Source organism: Tinamus guttatus, unplaced genomic scaffold (genome assembly GCF_059628265.1).
Source record: "Tinamus guttatus ecotype Peru unplaced genomic scaffold, ASM5962826v1 Tinamus_guttatus_pri_ptg000942l, whole genome shotgun sequence".
Lineage (NCBI taxonomy): Eukaryota > Metazoa > Chordata > Aves > Tinamiformes > Tinamidae > Tinamus > Tinamus guttatus.
In genome coordinates, this window is record NW_028289476.1 from 722520 (window position 1) to 745807 (window position 23288).

Consider the following 23288-nt stretch of genomic DNA (forward strand, 5'->3'; position numbering starts at 1 on the left):
ACGCTTCTGTACGTTCACTGCTTCTGGTTTTCACTGTGGGTGTTTGGAAGAGGCCTGGTATCTGAATGCATCAAGGCGTTTGGATTTGGTAAAGTGTACGGTGCCCGTATGACCGTGGTGAACACCGAATTGCAGCAGATGCACGTTAATGCAAAACTTGCTTTAGATGAGAAAATAACAATAAGTTAAATCTATTTAAGCCTATAGTCCTCTATTAGAGCACACTATACCTGCCTGATTTCCTCCAGAAAATATAAAATAAGAGGCTTGAATTTTGTGAGAAAGGAAGCTAGTTCATAACACTTGACACAACTGCAGTGGGGTTGGGGTGGGAGACAGGGAATGTGGCTGTTGCCACTTGAGCCTGGGGGGAGATATCTCCCCCCTTGCACAGCTGAGTCTGCTTAATTCATGCCTTTCCATCCCGTGATTTTTTAAACTTGTTTTTGCTATCCCAGGTGCTTCTCTTACTATTGCAAAAGCTTCTTAAATTCCTCCCCTTTCTACTCCCAGGACATCCCAGGTGTCACGATTTTGCTTGCTTATTGAGTAATTTTTTATGCTGCTGTCCTGCTAACACTGGACAGTTGATGCATTTTGCTCACAAAAGGAGAAAAAAAAGTGCGAGAGGGAGGAGCGCTTCCTGGGCTACACCTCGAACAAAGGACCCAATGGGAAACTGCTGGAAATGACCAAATGTAGAGAATTGAGCTCCCTTAAATACTGTGTTTTTCTGGTGCTGGCTTTATGTGCTGAGTTGTCGTCTCTAGATATCTAGCTTGTTTTTGTGGGTTGCACTTTAACTTTGTAAGCACTGGCAGAACCGTGTGGATGTTTCTTTCAATCTAATCCTGGAATAATCATTAACATCAAGGGTTTTTTTTATTTTTTATTTTTTTAAGGTGAAAGAAGAGATGCTGTTTGAGGCCCTGGTTACCAGAAAGACGGTGACTGTAGGAGAGAAGCTCATCTTACCATACAAACTAGCAGAGGTTGGTGCACAATGTTTATTTTACAAAGGGAAACGCTTGGGATGGTTTTCAGCACTTTGAAATGAGCTTAAAATGTCTGCTTACATGCTGGTTGAGTTTAGGTATTTCCTTACTTATTTAGAAATAAGTAAATGGAGAAGCTGATGTGTCTGTGGATGCAGAACACAACCGACTTAGGTTGTGATAGGAGAAGGGACCTGAAGAAGTGAGGTTGACCTGCTCGTGAAAACTCTTGTTAAAATTGTGAGTGGAAAGAGTAAATTATCAGGCTACCCTGCTGAAATGCGACTTAATACCATTGGGCTTCTACCTTCCATCTCACTGCTCAGGTTTCTCAGGAGAACGGGAGAGTTTGTCTGTTGTTAGAGCTTGGGCTTCTCTCGATGTCACTGTTGACCCTGCAGACGAGGACTCTCCAGCCCTGGTTTCCTCGGCTGCGTTGTACTTGGAGTTTTGGAGTGTTAGGGAAGAGCTATAAGGATGGGGCTCTAATCTGAAATCAGTGTTCTTTTGTAGAAAGCCTTGGGATTTTGCATTCTGAAGGGAGTCCTGAACTTCAGTGATGTCCCTAAGTGTGCCTGCTCAGTGACACGTTCAGTACAGATGGCTGGGCTGATGTTCTCAGGTCTCTTTGACCAAACAGTGTCTCATTACATGCGAAACGCAACTTGACACAGAAATACCTTCCAATATGTGGTTAATGCTCTTGGCACACGCTCCGTGACCCACCTCTTTGCCCTGCTGTGCGATATCCTGCAACGCCATGATCTTGTGGTGATGATAGTCCTGAACGAGCAGAGGAGACTGAAGTCATTGTGTCCTTTAGAGGTTTGGAAGCAGCAGAGCTGAGAGTGGACTTTTTATAGCCAATGAAGTCCTTCCTCTTCGATTTTTCCCCGGTCCCTGGCCCCATGAGGACACTAAGAGCAGGCTGCTGCTTGGTGGCAGTGATGCTGCATTCCTCCCTGTCCCCACGGCATTGTTATCGTGGCCAAATTAGAAACATCGTTGGGTGGTTTGGGGGATTCTTTTTCGGAGACTGCGGTTTGAGCACTTGGCAGCTCCTCGTTTGAAGCAGTTGTTCTTCAGAGCAGACCTAAAGTTAAATGAGATTCGTTTTGTAGATTTGTTCTGCTTGTCTTTACAGTAAGTCATGTAAAACCAGGCCTTTTATTTCTACATATCTTGCTCCTTGTATAAAAATATTTCACAATGCCCTTGTATATTATGTTTGGGGAAGGAGGAGCAACTTAGAGCTGAAGATTTGAGTGAAGTCAGTAGTGCTGAAAATGATCTCTACAATTAGCAACTGTTTCCCTTTTATGCATTCATCCTGTACTTCTGTGCTTTCTCCTCTCCTTGTTGGCTTTTAAGTTGAATGTTGGTGTTGTCAACTCGGTGTTTCTCTTAATAAACCCACTTTTTGAGCCTTACCTGCATATAACTGTTCTGTTGGGTGATGTTGAAGTATCTAAACTGATTTAAAAGATTGATATTATATTAAACTTCAATGAAGTAAGACTCCAGCAGAGTAAAAACCACCTTTCCCTAGGTACCAGCAGTTGCTAGTGCTGTCTTCTCCAGCTGAGCGAGCTTTTTCCAGCACTCGTGGAGTTCATTTAACTGTATTTCATGCAGGAGGGTGAAGGATGTGTGATAAGAGCACCTACTTGAGGAGGGTTGGAGGCAGGAGCAGCTGGACTTGTGCCCCAAGATCCCATTTCAAGATCTGACCTGTTTTTTCTAGGCTCTTAGTGCCCAGCTTCCTAGTATTATAAAAATGATTCCATGAGTGAGTGCTGTACGCTTCAGGAAAACCCTCTAAAACGCAACGTGCCCTCAGATTTTTTTGATCATACACCAAATCTTGGTCTATCTGGCCTTGGTTTTAACAGTGGGGTGATGCCTGTTGTCCTTGGAGTCACCGGTACTTCTGAAATTAGGGAGAAAGCGAGACAAGAGGCCTGGTTGTGAAGTTTAAAACGGACCCAGCTTGGCCTAGGCATCGTAGGTGCCGTTCAGGAGTGCAGTTACAATCCTTCCTCTGTGGAAGCCGTGGCAGATTTGGGCCTGACCGTGCAGTGCCCGCAGCTGGAGCCTGCGGGGAGCGAGCGCTGCCTCCGCGGGCCTGGTCTGCATATCGACCCGGCGTCGGGCAAGACTCCCACAGCCATAAATAATGCTTATATTTACCTCTGGCAGCTGCCTCTTATCTGGAGCCCCGCGTTGGCTTGTGTGCCGGAGAGCTGCCTCCTGGAACCATTCATTTTTCCTTTTATAGTAGCCGGATGGTATTTTAATGCAGTGTTTCAACTGACTGCATAATTTGCTTTAGTGCTGAGGTCTCCAAGCTTTTATGCTGCTGATGCTCTTAGAAAAAGCTGCACCTGCATGAAAGACTGCAGTTTTATTCAGAGACCTATTTTTTTTTCCTTTGTCCTAATGACTTTCTTAGGAGCGAGCCTGTATATTAACCTAGCTAGCAGCATTAATGGGTTTCCAGAGAAATGACAGTGTGTCTGTGCAGGCAGAGCACGGGGTCGGGTAACAGGTAGAATGCAGAGAGAAGGACCCTTCTCCAGGAGGGGATTTGGCCCCGGGAGCCCAAGAGCAGTGAGTGGCGTCTCGGTTCATTCGGCTCTGCCTTTAACGCAGGTGTTTTTCTCCAGCCCTAGCACTCTCCTTTCCGAGAAAGTAAAATGTAACCAGCGTGCCAGTGCAGTGGAGAAAAATGGGATTTTAATGACAGGCGGATAAGAGGTTCTGAGAATTATCGTTCTCCCTCCCCAAGTGCTCCTCAACTCTACTCCCTGAAAATATATATATATATATATATATATATGTTTTCATATTACAAATGCTTTTTTTAATTAATCCTTCATGCAAGGTAGAAATGATTTATAACCATGATATAGGCGTCCAAAGGTGGGGGGGGGGGAGGAAAGAAAAAAAACAAAAATACAGACACATTGAACATTAAGTGACTTCTTAGTAGGAAACATGCAGCACATCCAGGAGCACCATAAGCAAATCGTTGTGGAGGACTTGGAGGCTCTCAAAATCTTTTACTGCTCTTTGTTTGCAGTCTGAGCATCATCATCTCGAGCTTAATCCGGGAGTGGAACAGCCCTTCTGGGCCATGTCTGTCTTCCTGCCTCTATCTAAATAATTCAAAGAATTCAGATTTCTTTTTATCTCGTCTTACTGCAAGGCTCCAAGGCCTTGACTAATATAGTCATTTACCTCTCTTAAACCCACCCAGCATTCTCGCCTGGGGTTTCTCCACTCCTGCCTTTTTCCACTCTCCGCTTTTGCATTCTTTGCCTTGCTCCCCCTTCCCCTTGCAGCAGAGACCAGCTCCATGTCTGAGTGGACCGACCCTCTGCACCCACCTTCTTTCCATCCCACTTACTCTGCTTATCAGGCCAGGGCCTGTCACCTGCTGCTCTATTTTTCACCAGAGTCCCCACATTTTTTTCCATGATCTCCATTAGATGAGGAAAAACTCTTTATCAAAGTAGATGCATCTGTTACCAAATCCTCTTTTGCCTCTCTCCAGAAAACAGATTTTTTCCATGATGCCGTCAGTCCTGTTCTGTTGGCATTGCTAAAGTGACTATGCAAAAAAACTGTTGTTTTAACAGATCTTTATAATTTGCAGCCACTTATAAGCAAGGGTACTTTATACCTGAAAATTAGTTAATGAATTAATTCATACTCGTGAACGAGGCCTTTGTTGGATCCTGAGATCCAAAACGAGGCCTTTGGTCCTGAGAAGAGGAGAAGACAACAGGATGGTGTTTGTGGTGGCCCGTCAAGAAGCAGCGTGGACTTGTTTCACTTGCGCAGGTACCGGTGCGATGCTGTCTAGTGCCTTTTTCAGACCATGATAAAGAAAAGAAGGAATGACCTCCTGTGGCCAGATTTAAACATTGGCCAAGATATTAAAAAAAAAAAAAAAAAAAAGTTAAAAAACAAGCAGAGGAAAAGGTAATAGTTGCAGCTAGCTCTGAGTATTTAACAGCCAGACGGCATTGCAGGAGAAGTGGGAGGGATGGGGATGGATGAACTGGAAGGATGGGGATGCTTAATGGAAAGCAAAGTGTCAAAACCCCTGGAAGCAGGTACTTAATGCTGGGAGGTATTAGCTTATGGGACTCCTTGTCAATGTAGGTTATTAAACAGGAGCTTAGCAGGACTCCTTTGAAAGGTTGGGTACGGTGATGAGTGTATTCAGAATTACAGAAAAGCAATTAATGGGCTAAAAATGGAAAGCCCCCAAAGCTTTTAAGAGGCATCAAGCATCGCTGTGAAGGCAGCCTGTCAATAGGGAGCTTCAGAAGAAGCTTTTTGCTAGGATTGGGGTTTTCCTAACTGCAAGGAGCAGGGGATATGTTCCCTGTGGATATGGATGAGGGTTGTTTTAGCACTGGTGGATATTTTCTTGTGGGACGCAGAATCCTGCCTCTGTCAGGAAGACAGATGCCTTCCAAATGCTGTTTTGATAATTCTTTTATGTCGGCATGATTTATGCCCAAAGGTCTGTTAGCACAAGGCTGTGCCTGGGAGATGCTGCTGAAATTTGGTTGAATGGGTCTCGTTTTTGTGGAATTCTTTCCCAAACTGCGCAAGCACCAGAATGAGGACTTTGAGGGAAATGCTGATGTCCCATGGACTGCTCTACCCACTCCAAAGGCCACTTCTGTCATCAGATGCATTCTAGGCTCTCTTTGAGGGATATTTTAATTACACTTGATTACTGAAAAGATGTTTTAAATCCAAGAAGTCCCTTTAGTACGTGTTTTCAGTAATTCTGCTATTTAAATTTGGGCTCAGCTCCTGTAAGAAGATGCATAAGAATGGAAACCATGCCCAAATTAGCAAGACGGCTCTTCCCCCACACAGTGTAATTTTGGTATAGTTGGTTGGAATATGGGATCTTCTATGCAATCTCCCTCAATGAGAGCAGACTTGGATTTCTTGCTTCCCAGGGAGCTGACTAATGCTGTTTAGCAGCGCTGGAAGCTGGAGGATGCGGATGGCGGGACAGGGTCGCTTGTGCCAGCTGCCCCTGCAGCTCCCGCGGCCGAGACGCGCTGATTCTTAATAGCAGAAACTTGCCAAAACAGCCCGTAGTGAAGATGATACGCTGGCAAAACAAGGTTTTCTGCCAGAGTCTCTTTTTCTGGGGGTGAACAGAAAGGCAGGAATTGCTAAAATAGTTAAAGTGGTATTTTTGGCTCTATGTACTGTGTTCTGTGGTAGGAATGTCTATGAGAAACCTCTTTTAAATGTGGCCTGCAGCCTCCTCCTTGGTTAGGTCCTGCGTTTAGTTCCTCTGTCACTCAGTAACTTATTAATTTAGTCGTGTGCCTGGTTTCACTGTAAAAAACATGAGCAAAGGGCTTAGGAGGCTGCATGGGGTTTCAGTTTGTGCTCCAGACGCTTGGACGTAGCAGGATCTTGAGGATGCAGCTGGAGAGGAGCAAATTGTTCTTCCACCCCCATCAAGGTTGTCAAATTTGGCTGCCTGGTGATTCTGTTGTCAGGCAACTTCTTGTGCTGAGCTCCTGATGGGAGCATCCCATCCCATGGGAGCATCCTGCAGGAGCGCCTCAGCTGGAGGCCTCCATGCATCTCTTCCCCCATCCTTTGCTCCGCAGGGAGTTGTGGATACCAAGGGACATCTCTTGGCATCGCTTTGTTAGAGAAGGTGAGGGGGTTATTTTGCATTTCCACATTACTACAGCTCTCAAACCATCCTGTTAGAGTCAGCGGGCTAAAGTGTCTGACTACAACCTTTTTAGGAAGAAGATTCTTTTAACCACCTGTCTCTAGTGTTGAGGCGTAAAGAAAACAGAAAAAAGGGCTTTTGTTTGCTTTTGGTTTTACCGGTAACCTATTTTTTTTTTCCTGGTAAGTGTGACCACATAATATTACAGACATTCAGCTGCAACAGAAGGGAGCTTGCGAAAATGTCTCTTAAAATAAACAGCAGGCAGGCTCTGGGTTGATCTATGACTTGTCTCCCATCCGTTCTCTTCCAAATCCTGCCCTGCTCCAGGTGGAGTCCTGTTCTTGCATCAGGTTTTCCCCATTGTTTTCTCTATTGATGGTTGTGACAGAAGGAGGATGAGTAAGGAAGGGGAAACTGAAGCTGTTGAAGGTTTCGGAAGGGTTTTAGCACAGACAGACGACATTTTCCACGTTTGCCTTGGAAATAGTGCTGGGGCACGAACGGCTTGCAGGAATTTCGCGGGAGATGTAGGCAGGAGCAGGAGCTGTGATTTCTTGTTGTCTGAGCTGTGGTCCGGGGGCAAGGGTGAACAAATTAGGCTGTGATGAAAGGAGTGGAGTTGCATTAATTTTTAATGGTCACTTAGTAATAAATGTTGGGTTTCCTTGTTTGATTTCCTAAACCAGCAGGTAGCTCAGTAGCTAAACCATTTGGTTTTTGCTTCAGCAGTGTATTGGAGCTGCAGGGACATTTCAATCTGATAACATCCTTCTTTTCTCGTTGTAAAAATCCACCCAAGTGATAAATAAGTTCTGCAAAACGTAGCTGACACTTGTGTCTCTTGTGCAAAATGATCCCTTGGCCGGGCACCTCCCTGCCTCCTCACCTAAGGGTGGTAGTAAAAGGCTCTGCTGCCCAGATGTGGTAGCCAGAAATGATGTTTGCTCGGGGTTTAGGCTTTCTTTATTTCTTTATTTTGAAATAAAACATAAAAATGAGTTTTCTATAGAGAACTTGTAGCATCACTCAACGAGCTTTCCCTTTTTGGCAAATAGGCTCCTCTTAACGATTTTCCACTCCTATTCTTCCAGCATCCTTTTAAAGATTTTTCTCCTCCTTTCTTGCTGCAAACGTAAAAAGCCATCTGCCCTTTACAGGCTGCCCTGAGTACCGCAGAGCTAAACGCTCAGAGCTCCCTTAGGGGAAGCCGAAGCGAGCCCGACAAGAGCTCCAACGCGATGCGGAGATAAAATACGAGTATGGAAAATTACATCATGCGTCTTACGCCCGCCTATGATATAATACTCACTGATGCCAAGATCAGGCTTACGCTAGAGTCTGATATCCTGCACAAGTACTTTCCTCGGGGTGTTAAGCCTCTGTTTGTGGAAATAAAAAATGCTAAGCCTGGCTGTCTCGGCCGATGTCCTGTGGCCCGAAGGGGAACCGCAAAAGCTGCTTAATGTCTCACGCGCCGCAGGACGCGGCCGCGAATGCAAACCAGGCACGCGCTGCAGCGGGTCAGATATAGAAAGCGAGCAGGAGCGCAGGAAACCGTCGTTCTCGTTGCTCACATACACGACCCGGGACCCGCTGAACGGGCCACACCTGATGTTAGATAAGGAGGAGACCCTGAGATGTACCTTTCTATCTCCTGATATCTCCCGATGATTTCTATCTCCTACAATTGCAGCAACCCTGTGGCTTGCGCGTGAGCTTTGCTAACCCAGCGCTGCGATGCACTAGTCCCCTGGTTCCCCTAAGCTGCGGCTGGGATCTGAAGAGCAACCAGTGCAGTTTTCTGTGCAGCGCTACTTGGCTTTGTCACCATCCTCCTCCTCTTCGGCTGCTTCCCCAGCTTCGCTCAGCCTCGTGGCTGTGTTTCTGGGTTACTCCGTTTCAGAGCAGGAGAGGGGCAGACCGAACAAGCTCCTCTTAATGCCCTTGCTCTCCAGCCCATACAAATGCAAAAATAACTTGAATCAACCTTATGGTTTTTTTCTTCTATAGCCTCTTTGGAACAGTAACAGCATCATAGGATACTGAGGATACAACATTATCTATAGCAATAGTACAGCTTTTCACTCTGGCTAGGCACTGCCAAGAAAATAACGAAAAATGTGTGTTTTTGTTTAGCTGTTTTGTTTCATAATTTTGTTATATGTACAGCATCAAATAAGAAAACAAATATGCTTTTCCTTCCTATTTAAAAATTCTATATTACCACTGGAACCTATAGAAGCAACTGAAGGGGCATCACTGGAAACTGTTAGGTAAATAGCCAGGGTATCATTTAGTGGGTGTTAAAATGTGTTTTTTCCTCTGAGCTATCCTCAGTTAAGGTATTGGTGTCGCATTAAGTTCAGACTGAGTTATGAAGTTGAATTTCGCTGTAGAGAATACATGGCAGAACATGGGAATAGCCAGTAAGGATTTTAAAACAGACGTAGTGTACAGGTGATAGCTCACTGGATTTGAGTTTTTATTTTGTTATTTTTAGGGTGCCAGGAGTTGTTTGGGATCTGAGCAGGAATGAAAGTTGATTCACTGGCTAATGCACTGAAAATTTATTCCACCTCCCTGTTTGGGATGTTTGTTTTTGTTTTAAGCGCTTTTTTTTGACCATTTAATTGGAATTTCATCCTTGTATAGAAATTGCACAAAGTGTATCAAAGGTCGAGAGGGAGAACAGGATATTTCCTTTCTTCCTATGCTCACATCTTATTTCTTGGAGAGAGCAGCAATCTCCATGCGTGTTGTCCTCAAGCAGAAAACATGACCTGTTTGGTGGTAACCAGCCTGCCCTAAAAGAACATTGTTGGTGCAGTTACTGTTTCACACCAACTGCTACAAACTCCCAAAAAGGCTTTTTTTTTTTTTTTTGGCAATTTTGGTTGTCTTGTAAGGGTTTCTGAGAAAATTTGGTACACTGACCTGGCTGTTTCCTTCCTAGGTGGAAGGACACGCATGCCCGTGTCTGTGCGCACAGTCCTGGGCACCACTGGAGGGTTTTTGGTGTATTAGAAAATACAAAATCATGGGTGGTTTCTGTGGCTAAATTCGGGTCATTCAATGTGATTCACATTCTAATAAATGACTCTTTGGGGATCATTACCAATTTTTCTAGAGGAGATTGCAGCAAGTTGACTGTAAAGCTGGATTTCCTTGGGACGTGGGTCAAATCACATTAGTCGTGTCTGTCATTAGACACCCATGGACATGGGTGCCTGCACGTTCCTGGTAGAAAAAATGCTGAGAAGTGGTGGAGTAGGAGGGACCATTAGTAACAAAAAGGCACGTCTTTAATGCTCTGTTTTCCTCCTTTTTTTTTTCCTCCCTCTAGTCCCAAAGAATATTCCAGGGCTGTGCATGAGAAATTATTGGCCTTGAAACATCTTGTAGCTTTTAGAAAACTCTGGAGTCAATGCGATGACTTCTGTCCCATGTCTACTTTGTTCCCTTGTGAAAAAGCAGTAGGAAATGTAATAGCATGACGTTAGCAAAAATTTGGCAGAAGATGTAATAATGCATCTTTAAAAATGTTTCATGAATTTTCATAACCCCGAGGAAACAGGAGAAGGCTTGCATGCCACTTGAACACAGTCAATGACCTCTGCAGTGTTTTAATCCTCACCAATTCAATTTGGTGCTTGCACTTACTTCTCAGTTCTGCCTTTTAAGGTCACTCCTGGTTAGCTGAACTTGCAGTTAGTAACTGGGGTCAAAAAATAACTTAAGTGCCTGCACTGCGTAACCCATCCTCGTGAGCTCGTTTTCCCAGCAATGATTCAGACATGGTGGATACTGCTTGCAAGCATGAAATATGTGCCCCTATTGCAGCTGTTAAAATCCGATGCTAATTAATGAATGTAAAGATGTGATTAGAAGAGCTGCCTGATCCACGTAGCTGTCGTTCTTCTGCTTGTCCTGTTAGCCTCTCTCGTACCTCTGCATTAGCAAGGGAGGAAGGCAGATCTTGCTGTTGAAAACACCCAAGGTACCTAAGATGTCTCTGGAGGGGTCTATCCATCCTGTAGGTCCCTCTTGGGAGTCATCTCTTAGTCATAAGTGATCGGTGCAGACTTGTTCCTCCCCTGTGATAACGAAAGGGATTAGCTTGATGAACTTGACTTCTCTCGAGTCCCAGCGTTGAGTGATGGACTGCAAGGGAAGGGATATTTATTTTGCGCCGACTTTTTTTAAGCGGAATGCTAGTGGAAGTGTTTATACTGGTTAGAAGAGTCCTTGATGCTGTGTTTTTGTTTGGGTCAGAAATGTTTAAAGTTGGATGTCAAAGGCCGCTTGGCTGTTAGGGATTTGGCCTCGGGTTTGTTGGCTTTGGATGGAGTAGGTGGGATGAGGGTTTGGGTTTTGAATTTCAATATCACTTTGGTCCTCACTGTAGTGAGCGGGGTTTGCACCACGGATAGTGTTCATCTTCCCTTTAGAAGTGTTTGATTAAAATCATATAGCCTCCAGCAATGTCTTAATGTTGTTTTTTCTTTAGTTTGCCTTCTGTATGCCTTCTGATACCCGTGATGTATAGTCCCTGAGATATTATTGCTGCTATGAATGATAATTCTCTGCTCTTTAAACATTCCTCGGGATTTCTTTCCACCCACCCTCTATTCTCCGGACTTTATTTTTCCCCTTATTCTGAAAATATATATATATATATATATATATATATATATGGTTAGAATTGTTATATTGCTTGCTTATTCTTCTATGTTAGGTTAGGAGACGATATAAATGCTAAATCTGATCAGAATGGCAGACTTGCACGCTAGGAAATTTGTTATCCCAGCAGATGATGGGAAAACATCCACAAAAGGTTAGTGGGGCCTTAGCCAGGAGTGTCAGCAAAAGTGTCGCGCTGTGAGCGCCGTTGAACTGGTGGGGTTCAGGGCAGCTCGCTGGATGTGAAGTGAGAAAGAGCTGTCTTGAAGTGCCCTTACAGTCTTTAAATCTGATTTTATTTATTTTATTTATCTAGTAAATTCTGGCATTTCTGGCACTCTTGTAGCTCTATGGAGGTAGCAGGAGAGGAGCAGGGGAAGGACTTGACGTTTTGAAAGGAATAGAAAGTAAGAATAGCTTTTCCAATCAATTTTTGAGAGTTGGTCCACATAGAGCAAAGCTTTGCTGCAAAGGGGCTCTTCCACGAGCCTGTAGACATTCTGTTTTCAGCTTTCAGTGAGTCATTGCTTCTGTGGGAGAAGGTGGTATGCGACCGGGGAACACAAAGATCATCTTGTTCTGCCTGTAGGAGAGTGCCCTGTGAAATGAGAGTTTCGTGAGGAATCTGAATTTCTTTATTTTTTTTATATGAGGAATTTGAGGGCAAGCAGAAGGGAAAATTATTTCTATTTATTTATTTATTTATGCAAGCAAACAAATTACTTAGTGCTGATACCTGCTTCCAGTTGGAAACTTTAGGTCCTCTGCACCTAGTTTCTTAATTTTCTTCCTTTCCATCTTTAAGTTTTCCTCTTTAAGTTTGGAGGATCTAGCTTATTCTCGCCCTCAGAGATTAAAATCCTCTTGGCAGAAGATTTTTTCCAAAAAAGCATATATATTCTTAAGATAGCCTGAATCTAATGGCCATCATGAAAACGTACAGGCCACTCTTATAAGCCAAAGCAAGGAGCTTGGAGTCTTGGAGCTTGGCAGATCCTGGCCAACTTTCACACAGGGCTTCTCTAGCATGCAAGTAGGGTCGCTCATGATAAAATGTTTTTCCTTTCCAGCCTTATATGCAGGAAACTTTCTGATTTAAACATCAGCTTCAGTTTATTCCTTGGATCACCCGACTGAAGTGTGTTTTGATCTCTTCTGCTCTCCAAAGCCATAAGCAAGATGTGCATGTGTGCGCGCAAGATGTTGCGCTTCCTTTGATCCCTGGAAGGTTGTTTTGGTGTCGCGCGAGCTATTTTTATTTTGCTTTGTGTGTTGATTTTGCTGAGCGCCGCGGAGTTGCAGAGCTGCTGGAGCGGTCACGTCGTAGGGCAGGCACAAGAGCGCGCTGAGAAGTCTGTGGATGAGAGATGCTTTGAAGTGCTCAGAGGGATTCGGAAAACGAACCATTTGCGGGAAGAGCCCAAGGCGGTCAGATGCAGAGCACGGATGAACCGGTGTGACGGCCTACGGCAAGTCCGTGTGTTACTGTGCGGGTGAGAGAACCCGCTACGAGAAGGACTTCCCAGGTGGTGATGTTGGAGCAGAGCAGAGTATCTGCTGATGAGCTTGGTGTAAAAAAAAAAAAAAAAAAAAAAAAAAAAATCAAGGCAGTGGAAAGGAGACCGCCTGCAGGCAAGGCATACATACCATGTACTGTATACGTCTCGGAGCATTTCCTTTCCACATAAGTATGAGGTATAGGCAGTTCATTTTTCTTCGGCAAGTTGCATGTGGCCATCATCCCTTTTCTTCTAGCCACCCTAATAAATACAGGGTGAAGCATTTTCAGTGTGCAGCCTTTGAGCAACGTGTTATCAGTTACACCGTGGGCTTGGGAGGAAGAAATGTTCTTGGAGAGGCTTAAATGCTCTGGCGCACGAAAATGGGTATGAGTGTGGAGCTAGGGTCGTTCTTGAGCAACAGGCCTGCGACCGCAACGAGCAAACCCTGAGCAGCGCGCGCTGGCCTGCCCTTGGAGAGCAGAGATGTTTTGGTGCTCTGAGCTGCACGCTGTAGCAATGCTCTGTTGAATAAATGGAAAATAAGTCTTTATTTTGGCCCTTCTTTATTTCTGGCCAGTAACTCCCCAAAATCCGTGGATTTTGCGCTTTGATGCCCACATATGGAAAGGAGTGGCCACCATGAGAGTCTTGCGGAGTCTCCCATCTGGTTGGAGCCCTCCCGGGAGCTCAGGCTCTGTCTGGAGAGGCCGAGGGAGCTGGTCTTGCTTAGCCAGGAGGAGAAAAGGTAACGGGGGGACCTGTCCCCAGCCTGCACCAACCCCTGAGGAAGTTCTCCAGAAGATGAGGAGGACGTGAGGCAACAGGCCTGAACTGAAGGGAGCTTCTGCCTTTGCGTAAGGAAAAGAAAGTCACTGAACGCTGTGGGGGGCAAAATGCTGCACTCCATCTACGCTGTTGCGAACCCGGCGTGACAACGTTTGTAGTCAAGGGATTATCAGGATTTGCTGGTATAACTGAGAGAAGAAATTGGCTTACAAGGAGCCAACGGATTTGCAAATGAGATCCATGTGTAAATGTGCTTGCTTGCCCTGTATGTATGTTCTACATATGCCCCTTTGCTGGGAGTTTCACCCAGTCCCAGATGCATCGATCCAAATTTTCTAAAAACAAGTGCAGAAGGAGTCACGATCTGGGCCCATACCTTGTTCAGAGGTGCCCGAGTCCTGGGCATAGCAAGGGGGACTTCTCTTGTGGGCTACCCTGTTTGCCCCATATCAGAAGGCATCTCTTCGTTAGAGAGACTCTAATGAAGCAGGGAAAGACAGTTTTTGCAGTATAAAACCCATAAAGAGGACACGATGCCCTTCTTTATTGTGCCCTCCTCTGGCACTGCGTAGAAATGACTTTGGTATATATATATTTTTAATTGCATGCCTTTGTATTGGGACACTTAATTGCACTGGTTTACATTAGGAAAAAATCAGCGTGGGGGAAAGAGATGCTTCTGCATCATGGCCTTTCTCCTCGCCAAGAGGTAGATTTTCCTTGGGTTTGTGTGTTAGCAGCACTCATCTGTTTCCAATATTGTCAGATTAAAGATGCAGAGATAGAAAAGAGAGTGCAAGTGATATGGACTTGAATGAGTTTTATGTAAATCACTGGAATTTCTATAAGTCCAGACTTTGGGAGCTGCAAAATAAATAAATAAATGGTCTCTCACCCTGCTAAAACCAAAAGGAAACAATAAAAACCACCAAAACCAATCAAACAAACAAAAAAACCCAAACACACCTTTTAAGTAAAGGCAACAAAAACATTTACTGTAAAATATATAGTTTTTACTATACGGCCTGCTTATACCCCCAGATGCCAGGAGGATTTCAATATTCTTGTTGGAAAATTCAAAACATTTTGGCTCTGCGGGCTGCATATTTCCAAGTGCTACTTAGGTCTGTAATAGAACAAAATTCCAAGTTTTCTGATGTGCACTTGTTTTTGTTTTGAAACAAAGTTTTTTGGGGGACAAGCACAATAACTGCACCTGAAGCACAATAACTGCACCTGAATCACTATCGTCGTTACTGTTGCGTGAGACCTTGCGTACCCTGAATTTATGAGCATCTGTAGACTGTGATGTCCATGGTGGTAAGAGCTATAGGTTATGCTTTCTGCCTCTGGAAAAAGGGAAAGAGAGCACGCACTGATTGATGGCAAATAAGAGCAAAATGTTGATGGGATGATGATGATGATAAGTATCAAGGTAACATAGCATCATTATTTTGCTTCAGGTCAGTGCAATAATGCAGCTCTGATTGTGTGCCTTGATGGTGATGGAATGAGGGAGGAATTTTTTATTGTTATTCTTTTTTATCACTTAAACTCAACTCAGAAGAATAATTTTTTTGGGGCGGGGAAAGGGAAATTATTTTTCCTGTGGTAGGAATTTAACTCGATCTCAGCACAATGACTGGAAAATCTGGAGGTGTTTCAAAGCAATGTATAGCAAGCTACCATTTTTTTAAATAGTTCCAGGCTTTATTAAAATAGGTGTGAACCTGTCATGGATGACAGATCCCTTGTAGCAGAGGGCGGCCAAAACCAGCCAGGCACTGCTGGCCCAGTAACGCCGAGCCATGATCAATGCATGCCTAAGCACTGTCATACAATTCAAGATAATAATTCATAAAAGAGGGGAAAAAGAGCCTATACTTACAACTTAATTACTGCTTTTTGGCCTATTCAGCCAACTTATTGCATAGCGCACGCGATTTGGAAAAGTGCAACTATTAATCCTCCTTTCTTCTTGTTTTTAATCCCTGTCCGTCAAGCAAGGTCTCGTGCATCGGGGTTGAGAGAGGGGTTTGGTGAGCCCTCGGATGGGCTCCTCTTTCCAAGCCAGCTCCTCAGAGAGCACTAAATCTGTCTCGGATGATTTGTACCTCCCATTCCTGATACCTGGAAAACTTCAACTGTGCAGTGGGGTTTGCAGAGTTGCTCTGTGGCTGCAGAGGCTTCAGCCTCCCCCTGCGGTCAGTACCAGGCAGTCCCATCCCCAGCATGTGTTTTCTCCCGTTGCTCCTTACGGGAGCATTGGTATGCAGTGTTCAGCCTCCTCTTTCCTTTTCTTCTCCCCGAGTAAACTTTTATGTGAGCTCCATGGAGTTATTTTTCCTTTTGTTTTCCTCTCCATTTTATCATAAGTGATGAGGATTTATGGCGTGATCTCATCCATCGGATGCACCAGAGTGAAACAAGCCCAGTTCAGAGCTTTGCCTGGAATGAAATACGAGCGTTGAATACATGAGCTTAAGAAACAAACCCATTTTAATGCAAGCTGTGCATCATTTCCAATCACCTTTTTTCTTTTTTCAGGCCGTGACTGTGCGAAATTCCATGGCTAAATCCTTGTACAGTGCCCTGTTTGACTGGATTGTGTTTAGGATTAACCACGCGCTTCTGAATTCAAAGGACATGGAGGAAAACACCAAGGTAATGTCTCAAGTGTCTTGCCAGATATTTTGTTTTAAATTATTTTTAGTTTTGCAACACATTTCTGCTTTACAGTGTGTAACCAAGGAGTAAAATGTGGTGTAAGCTTCAAGCAGCAAATTGCTTAGCATGAAGCACACTCTTTATCTCGTGGAACGTTTCTGTTAATATTGTGGAAGGAGCGTATAATTATTTTAAGTGATACTTTCTGGATCCAGGAACAGTGAACAGCCTCAAATAATATCTCTGACAAGCAACTAGAGAAAAGGTTTTATTTTAGTTGCGACGGCCTCTGCTCCGCACCAGCTCCAGCACGAGTGCCAAATCAGTTTTCTCTCCCTGTGAGTAAGACTGTTGGATTGTATGTGAGGACAAATATAGATAAAATATAGGTAATAAAAAGGATATATCATTTTTTTGTTAATCTTGCCAGCAAAAGGCGTTTGAGTGAGGCGGCTATTCCATAAAAAGTAAAATGGAAAGGCTGTCGGGCTCGTGTGCGTCGAGCAGAGGATCTCAAACTATCAGGAGAGTGAAACTAGGGAAAACATCCCAACGGGAAGAGTGAAGTCAGCCCAGTGCCTCACTTGATTTCCCAAAGAATTTATGGAAGAGATTACATGACATTTCCTGCGATACGGGGCTGGACTTGATGACCCTTTCCACTCCTGTGCTCCAAAAACTAACGTTTTCCACCGCGCTCCTAGCGGAGACCGACCCTCGAGTAGCTCTCCAACAGCCTGGCCGTGTAGATGTGTATGTGCACACGCATGCTTGCAGCTAGCCAAATATCCTGCTTTTTTTTTTAAATTTTGGGCACGGGCCAGCCAAATTTCTTGGTTGTGCGTCCAGACTGTGGCCACGGCTGCCAAAAGGAGGATTGTTCTGCTAAGTGCTAACGTTATGTTTGAATTGCGTCGCAGGTTGATGGAAGTCGCAGGGCCTCTCAGCGTATCTCATCTTTAGTTTAACCCTCTGGAAATGCTCGTAGCGATTATAGGAGTGTGGGTATAGACCGTCAGGAGGCTGTGGTTGGGTGAGAGCCATGTTTAACGGGAGGTGATGGCACTGCGAATAGAAAAGTTCGTTAAAGTGGGTGAGATGCCACGTGTTTTCTGACTGCACGTGTTCCTTCTCCGTCTGTTTAACATACTGAAAAATTTGTTGTCTTTCCTAATTTTTTCAAGTCGTGAATGCTTGTTTGGGCTATCTGGAAAAAGCTGTTTGTGTGTAAGCATTGTAAGAGCCCAAACACATGCTGCTTATCTGCACTGCTGCCTTCATTTGCTCCAGGTGGGACTCCAGGTCCATGTAACTGGTTTATTCTGCCCCCTGTTTCCCTATGGTATCTCTAGGATGCCAAAATCCAAGTTTTCTGCCCCTTATCTTTGTCTGAAAATTGCCTAGTAGTTCTGTTATGGAGCGAGTCCTTGCACAAGAGCAGATCCACGTATGCTGGCAAGCACCCAACTGGAGCCTGTATAAACACAGATTAATTTTCGTATTTCCCTCCGGAATCGAGAAGGTACATGAATTTGGGCTTTTCTGTGAAGGAGAGGTTCAAGTGGAGCATTTGCGTGCATTGCATGGAGCTGTAGAGAGGAACTTTGTTAAACTTGGATTAGAAAATTTCCTCTCAAGCTGCTTTACAGTGTCACCTTCTTGCCCCTTGTTGGCCACTGACTTCAGTTCCTCTAGCAGTGAGGAAGGAAGAAAGCTGTCACGGTGCCCTCAAGCAGCAATTGCAACTGCTGCTCCCTCCTCCACCCTGGAGGACCTGAGCTGATCCTAATTAATTGTGTTTTCCCTAACACTTTGCAATCCTCTTTAAGTCCTTTTGCAGCTTAGGCTTTGAGAAACCCCGGATTAGCGGATAGCCCCTTCTTAACTCCCATATGTGCTCTTGGGGTTTGGCAACAGGAACGAGGAACGCCAAGGTGAACCTTGGCACAGGGGTCTGTGATCTCCAGTGCGGATAGGAATGCTGCTGAGCAAGGCAGGAAGCATGAGGGACCATCATGTGTTGTTCTGGCCAAAACTGGTAGTTGCTGGGATTAGCTGCTTTTCACAAAGGCAACATGTCAACACTTAGATGGGCATTTATCATGGTATCTACTGGCCCCCCAGATTTTTCTCCACACCTACTTAATATCTGATTTGAGAGAGAAAAATCTCATCTGCCATGCTCAGAGTTCAGTGTGGATGTCATGAAAGCCCCCTTTCACCAGGGGGCTTGGACCTGCTCTGAGTTGAAAGCCCGCAGGTGGGCAGCCGTTGAGGGTGGCCCTCAGCATGTGCTCTTCCTAATCTCACAGGAATTTATTGGTACTGGCGTAATCCTGTGCCATGCTTGTAGCCTGTGTTGCTTTGACTCTTCAGGTGTCCTTTTAGGTAGTCCTGCAGCTTTTGAAGGTGCAGAAGGTTGCCAGAAGGGGAATTGCCGACAACGATGGGGCATCTGTGGCAGATGGACTCCATATGAGGCATAGGGTTTTTTTTTTTTTAAATAAAAAAAAAAACCCACTACTAAACTAAAATTCTCCCCATTTCAGAACAAGCATGAGAGAATACGTGTTGTCATCTCTGTGTTTGGTAAATGTATTTGGCTGAGGCAAAGTGGCCTTGCTCCAGCTATCTGAGATGACCTCCGAAGACCATAGAATCATAGAATGGTTAAGGTTGGAGGGGACCTCTAGAGGTCATCCAGTCCAACCCCCCTGCACACGCAGGGTCACCTAGAGCACGTGGCACAGGACTGCGTCCAAGCGGGTTTGGAAGATCTCCAGAGAAGGAGACTCTATAACCTCTCTGGGCAGCCTGTTCCAGTGCTCTGTCACCAGACCTCTGTAGAGCAGAGGATCGGCCTCTTTAGAGGTTATAGCATTCCTCAGTGAGACCGCATTTGCCAGAGAAGCTGTTCCTGGCCCATTAAACCCACTAAATCTCTGAGGGACTATCTGTACCAGTGATGGACAGGAAGAAGACGTAGATCCTAACAAGGTCGGTGGCCCTGAGAGAAATTGGGACAATTAAAACGGAGTGCAGTTTTGTGTCTCAATATGTGCGTGTCTGATGTCAGCAGCGAGAAGATCAAAAGATGAAGCTAGGGTAGAAAAAGAAAATAAACACTCAGGCCTCATTCTTTCAGTGTATTTCAAGCTCGTATTTGAAAGACTGAAATCAGACCTTTGATATCCAAATTTAGTGAAATGTATGGTGAATTATTTTAGGAAAACACAGAGGGCTTTGGCTTATCTTGCCTGCTGACAGCATTTGTAGTGTTATATCTGAGTTGCGGTTGGAATAGTTATGTGATACGTATTGGTTTATGCTTATAGCAGTGCTGCACTGTCCCAGCCTGGCCGTGGAGCCCTGGCTGCTGGTGTGTTCTTCGTTCTGCACCGTCCCTTCTCCATAGCTCTGGAGTTCTGTTATGCAAATGACTGTTCTGATATTTAGCAAATTGTCCAAAATTTGACCTTATATTAATGAGGCCAGAGACTTTTCCTTCTCTTGAGAGCTAGAAAACTAAACCTCGGAGAGCTCTTTTATTTAATTTGTGTTTCCTAAATTAGGCTAAAACATTTTACAAGTCCTCCCTGATGCTTAAAGGAATGATGTCGTATACATCATGTTTTAATGAAAGACATGTTGGCTATGGCTCTTTTTTTTCTTCTTTTTTATTTAAGCTTTTTCCATTTGGTTCTGGTGAAATGTCTTCATTTCCTGCTAAATAACACTGTTATTGTGCTCAGATGAGGCGCTCTGTATGTGTCCACGACACTGAAGGTGAATCCATGCTGTTAAATGACATAAATTAATCAACCAGCTTATTCTTGGCCATTAAAAGAGGGGAGGAACTGATGAACCTAATGGGTTTAATGCACATCTCTGTCATTCCTCAAGCCTCAACTTGCCAAATCCTGGCATGTCACTGCCTCCCGCTTAGCGTGACATGCCAGCATGGGGACGGCAGCACTGCAGATTGCAGCCACCCTTTCACAATTCCTGGTGATGATTTGAGTTTTTATGGTGTTGGCTTTGCTTGCCATGGTGTAAAAGCAACAATTATTTTTTTCTTTTTCCACGGGAATGTATAGGAAACCTGTTTGCAACTGCCAAAATGCTACTCACCAGCTTTAAGTATTAGTTGCAATAGAGGAATCATGTAAGATAAGCTAAACTTAGCTACATGAGGTCTAGTCACTGATGTATCTCTGCGGATTGCCATATGGTGCTCATTCAACAACGTGAATTGGAAACCAAAGAACTGCAAGATGTGAAAGGCCTTTAGTTATTTTTTCTGCAAACCTAATCCTAAAACCAGTAAGAGTCCATGCTTTTGGGAGCTAGGTGAATTTTTAGCAAACTAATTTAATGTATGCATACCTTAATGGCAATATATATATATATGATTTTTACTCTTGCAATGAGAAATGGCCATACATTGGTAGCCATACGTTTTGCAGTCTTATAAGGGAAAAGTCAGTAGAGTCCTTCAGCATAGTTGCAGTGAGATTTCTGGAGAATAAGGTGTTTCCTTCTGTAGGTCAGTTAGCAGAGAAATAGTCCAAAATTCCCTGGGTTTTATCTTAGAAGTTTTAACAGCTTCAGTGTGTCAGACTTTTCCATGTGGGAACTCTTTGCAGTATTAAATTACAAAAGCAATATGGGAGAACTGCCTTGGTTGAACAAAACCATGCTCATCTTGCATGCTCGTTTTTCGTTTTGATAAATGCAATGATTTTGTTAAATGGGGGATTTGGGGAGTTTCCCTGAATTTTACTTGCCTGAATTTCTTTGATATGGCACTTTGTGTGATGGCAAAAACAAATAAGTCAATTTCAAAATGTAATTTGTGTTTGTGTGTGTGTATATATATATTTACTTATTTATAGCTAAAATAGCTGCATATTTTTCTATATATTTGAACTGTTTTGATTTATAGATTTATTTATGTACACACACAGAAATATATTTAAGGAGATGTTTTGACTTGATAGATTAAACAGCCTTAAAAATAGTATTCGTGCAGAAGGTATTTCATAAAAGTTGTGTTTGTGAGGGCCTGAGAAGTCCAGACCTCCGGAATTTGACTTGTGTCCTTGTGGTTCTGGCTTAGCAATGACTCCATGTTGTCAACATGGTCATTGTGAAAGATGGGACACCTGGAGTGGGCAGTTCAAGGTGGTTCTTGCTCATTTTTACCTGCACAAGCGTTCAAATCTCCATTTTTCAGTTGAACAGCTATTTCTTGTGGGCATTTAGCCAAGTGATTCTAAGTGCTGGGCAGGTGGCCAGATCTCTTCAGGAGTCATCGTTTTAGTAGGCCTGTGTGGAGGTGAGGAGGGACTCAGGTCTCTCCAGGCCTGGATTCAGGGGAAAAGCCCAAACATCAGGCAAGAGGAGACATCCTTCTGGAAAATGCAAGTGCTGGGAGTTTTACAGTTGTGCTTTTTCTCCTACGAGTGTTTGGGTGGCTGGAGTCTGTAGGCCCGTAACACTCGGAGCGGGAGGGAGCGTTTTAGCGCTGGATCTGGAACAGCCTGTCCCGTTCTCCTGAGGCAAACACAGCCTAGTCTGTGAAGGCCGCAGAAAGCAAGAAAAGCTCGTTCCCTGCTCAGGAAATGGAAAAAGGGTCTTTTGTTCACTTTAACAACTCTGTTGTCGACATTTGAAATCTGAAGGCAGCTCTGATTTAGGGACTGACTTGAGTCCTCCTTTGCAGCAGCACTGTTGTTGCCAGCATCTGTTTAGGAAGTCCCACCTTGGGAGTTACCTTTCATTGCTAAATGGCTTCCCTGGCTAACTTTCTGGGCTATGTTTTATGCAGGTTGGATATTATATTTGATACGGGTTATTTGCCCATCTTGCAATGCATTGTTTCTGTATAAACCCCTGCAGTGCAGGTGATTCTTTGGCAGCCTTGTGGCTGGAGCGTGTTTGCTTAAACACCCTGTATTTACTTTGTAGGCAGGTTTCTATAGACTGTCCTCATGGTCTGAGTCTTTTTTTTTTTTTTTTTTCTCCAATCCTATCTCCAATTTTTCCCCAAAAGATAAATACTTCCTTGGAGCCAATAGAATAAGTTGGAATCGGGTGCAGGTTTCCTCAAGGATGACAATTCGTTTGGTTATAAATAATTTAGAATAAATACTCAAAAGGACTTTTATTTAATAATAAAAAAAGGCCATCTGTCCAGATATCTAAAATTGCATGTTGTCCCTGATGTAGGTAAAGTCTTCCAGATGGCAGAATATTAATAGTTTCAGTAAAAATTAAAAGTCCTTCTGCAGAGTAGATCTAATTCTGTTTGCGTGGGTTTGATTACATCCTGCATGCAAATAGCCCATTTATCTTTCTGTCTTCTAATCGGCCTTTTTCCTTTGTCTTGCAGACTTTATCCATTGGCGTACTTGATATTTTTGGCTTTGAAGATTATGAAAATAATAGTTTTGAACAATTCTGCATTAACTTTGCCAATGAGCGCTTGCAGCACTACTTTAACCAGCACATCTTCAAACTTGAGCAGGTAGGTGTGTAAACATTAGCCATGATGCTAAGGAGCATTGACATCCATTTATTTTGCCAGTGTTCTGCTAATCCGTGTCCTGTGAGTTATTCAAATGTACTTTATATTACATTTTCTGATAAATGAGCATTGTGTACCAGTATGTATGAAAACTGTGTGGGTGTCACTTTGCAGCCTTAAAATCACAGGCTGTACCAGAGATGGCAAGAATAAGACATTTTAATACATGGCAAATAATATAAAGGGGCATAATCACTAGGATGGGAAGAGGCATTTCCAAATAATCGCTTGTTTTCTAATGACCCCAAGCAAGCATGTTGAGGACTGTGAAAGTACATGTCGTTTCATGAATGAAGAGCACGCAATTGGGTTACATCGGAGCCAGTCTGTCTTCT

General features: G+C 43.9%; 1 protein-coding gene across 5 annotated transcripts in view; it reads left to right on the forward strand.

Annotated features, from left to right (window-relative positions):
* Positions 1-23288, forward strand: part of MYO9A (myosin IXA) — a 121198-nt gene that overhangs the window by 42302 nt on the left and 55608 nt on the right. For all 5 annotated transcript variants that reach the window (XM_088538243.1, XM_088538244.1, XM_088538240.1 and 2 more), the window contains 3 exons: positions 903-992; positions 16245-16361; positions 22759-22893. In XM_088538243.1, coding sequence (XP_088394369.1) covers positions 903-992; positions 16245-16361; positions 22759-22893 — 342 coding nt within the window. The remainder of the gene's footprint in view (positions 1-902; positions 993-16244; positions 16362-22758; positions 22894-23288) is intronic.